The 2,294-nt window shown below is 76.9% G+C and overlaps 1 protein-coding gene across 1 annotated transcript in view; it reads right to left on the reverse strand.

Annotated features, from left to right (window-relative positions):
* Positions 1–122: 122 nt before the first annotated feature.
* The window catches only part of MNEG_15315 (hypothetical protein), a gene marked incomplete at both ends in the record, with an annotated part of 3,281 nt that continues 1,109 nt past the window's right edge, over positions 123–2,294 (reverse strand). Inside the window, one exon of the mRNA XM_014036214.1 lies at positions 123–1,957. Coding sequence (XP_013891668.1) covers positions 123–1,957 — 1,835 coding nt within the window. The remainder of the gene's footprint in view (positions 1,958–2,294) is intronic.

A 2,294-nucleotide genomic window follows, 5' to 3' on the forward strand; every position in this document is an offset into this window, starting at 1 on the left:
CCCCCGCCGCCGCGGCCAGCAGCGGTTGCGGCAGGGCGCCGCCGCGGCCGGCAAGGCGCGAGAGGCCCAGGAGTGTGCTGGCTGCGCCTGTGGCGCCGGCCGACGCGGGATCCCGGGCCAACCCTGACGCGACCGCCGCGCAGAGCGGCTCGAAGGCCGGGTCCGCGTCGCCCCTGTCCTTGTCGCTGTCTCCTGACACCGCCCCTGCCCCCTGCAGCGCGCACTCCCCCTCCTTCGCCAGCGTGGAGGGCGCCGCAGCCGCGCCGGCGGCGTGCGGGCGTGTCTGGGCCCGCGCGCCCGCGAGGCACCAAGCCAGCTGCTGCAGCTGCACCGCATCTAGGCCCTCCACAACCCCCGGCGCCAGCGCTGCCCGAGCCGCCCGCTCAGCCAGCGCCCACGCCCCCCGCGCCGCGGCCTCTGCGCTTCCAGCGTCCCCGCTGCCACCGGCTGCACGCTTCTGCACTGACGCCGCCAGGTTGGCGGCGGCGAATGAGGCTGCCGTGAGAGCTGGACCATCCAGGCCCAGGGCCGCGCCTGCTGCCGGGGCCCCGCCCTGCAGCTCGGCCAAGAGGGGCGCCGCCATCGCGAGGAGGGCGCCTGGCGTGCACGCCTCCCGCCCGAGCGCCTCGACTGCCGAGAGCGCGCCCAGCGCGCGGCGCGCGTCCAAGCCCGGCACGAGCGGACCCTCGTCGTCGCTGCCACCCTGAGAGGGATCCAGGCACGCCACGAGGCCGCGCAGCGCCCCGCCCTGCGCCGAGGCGGCGTCGGCCTGCGGCCGCCACCCGCACCCGGCGAGCCCGCCGAGCGCGTCGGCGGCGGCCGCGGCGGGCAGCTGCCCGGAAGCTCCCGTCGCCGCCAGCCGCTCAGCCGCGGCGTCTAGGAGAGGCGCAAGCAGGGATGCCTTGTCGGCCGGGCGCACTTCGGCGCTGCCAGCGTCTGCCTGCTGCTTCTGCTTCTGTTGCTGCCGCTGCCCCTGCTGCTTTCGACCGCCGCGTGACTGCTGCTGCTGCTGCTGCTGCTGCTGCTGCTGCTGCTGCTGCTGCTGCTGCCCTGCAGCAGCAGCGGCACCGTCTATCTGCAGCATCGAGGCGGCCTCCAGCAGGCGCGCTGACGGCTCGCCCGCGCCCCCCATAGCGCCGCTGGACAGCCCCTCCGCGAGCCGCGCCGCCGCCGCCGCCGCAGCCGCCGGCGAGACCGCCACACCAGCCGCGGCAACCGCGAGGAACGCGGAAGCCACATCGCCCACACTCGGCCGGGCGGCGCCTGTGCGGCTGCCCACGCAGAGCAGGGCTGCGCCGCCGTCCTCACGCGCAGACTCCGACAGCCACGCCGCGCTCGGCGGCAGTTGCAGCGCCGTCAGCGCCGCCAGCAGCTGGCCCGCGCTCACAGGGCCAAGGTTCGCGCCCTCGGCGGCCTGAGCGCGCGCCGTGACGGCTGCCAACAAGCTACCTGCGGCCTCGGCGGCGGGTGCCGCCCCCTGGCTGCGCGCGGCGAGCACCAGCAGCCGCGCCGCCTGCCGCGGCGATGCGCGCGCCGCGAGCAGCTGCGCCCCGTCCCCGCCGCCGACGTCACCCGTCGCGGTCTCCGCCATGAGACTCAGCAGCCGCGCCACCCGCTCCGCGCCCCCCTCATCCGACCCCTCCGCCTGCTCCTCCGCCCGCCCGCCGCCACCGGCAGCCGCCGCGCGGCTCCAGAGCACGTCCGCTGCTAGCCACAGCGCTGCGGGGGCGCTGGCGCCCAGGTCTGTGAGCCACTCACCGTCGCCCGCGTCGTCCCCGTCCTGACTGCCTGTGTCTGGGCCGTCGCTCCAAAGCCTGCCGATGTCAGCAGCCGGATCCCGAAGATCCCGGGGTACATGATGGATGATGGCCCCGCGTAAGGGTATGCCGGCGTCGGTCAGCAGCGGCGCGAGCGCCGCCGCCTGCTGCAGCTCCAGCTCCGATGCTGAGTCCATGACCTGAGGGGATGAGGGGGTGGGGGAGGGGGGATGGTGGTGGGCAGCGCAGGGAGCAAGGAGGGGAGGGGGGCGGCAGGTGGGCGCAGGTGGGCGGGCGAGGAAGGGAGATAGCAACGGGTCAGGCCGGCCGAGGGGGTGGCGCGGGGCACCAGTAGACGTGGACAACGGACAGCTGCAGCGCACGCGCGCTGCGACACCTGCGCCCCGGCGCCGCCGGGGCCCGCCCGCGCGACGACACGAGCACCTGCCAGCCAGGCCGCATCCCGCATCCCGTCCCCCCGCGCCTCGCACTCCGAGCCCCGCCGCCCGCGCACCCGTTTCAGCAGCCCCGCCGGCG

The sequence above is a fragment of the Monoraphidium neglectum genome (assembly GCF_000611645.1).
Source record: "Monoraphidium neglectum strain SAG 48.87 unplaced genomic scaffold scaffold05218, whole genome shotgun sequence".
Taxonomy (NCBI): domain Eukaryota; kingdom Viridiplantae; phylum Chlorophyta; class Chlorophyceae; order Sphaeropleales; family Selenastraceae; genus Monoraphidium; species Monoraphidium neglectum.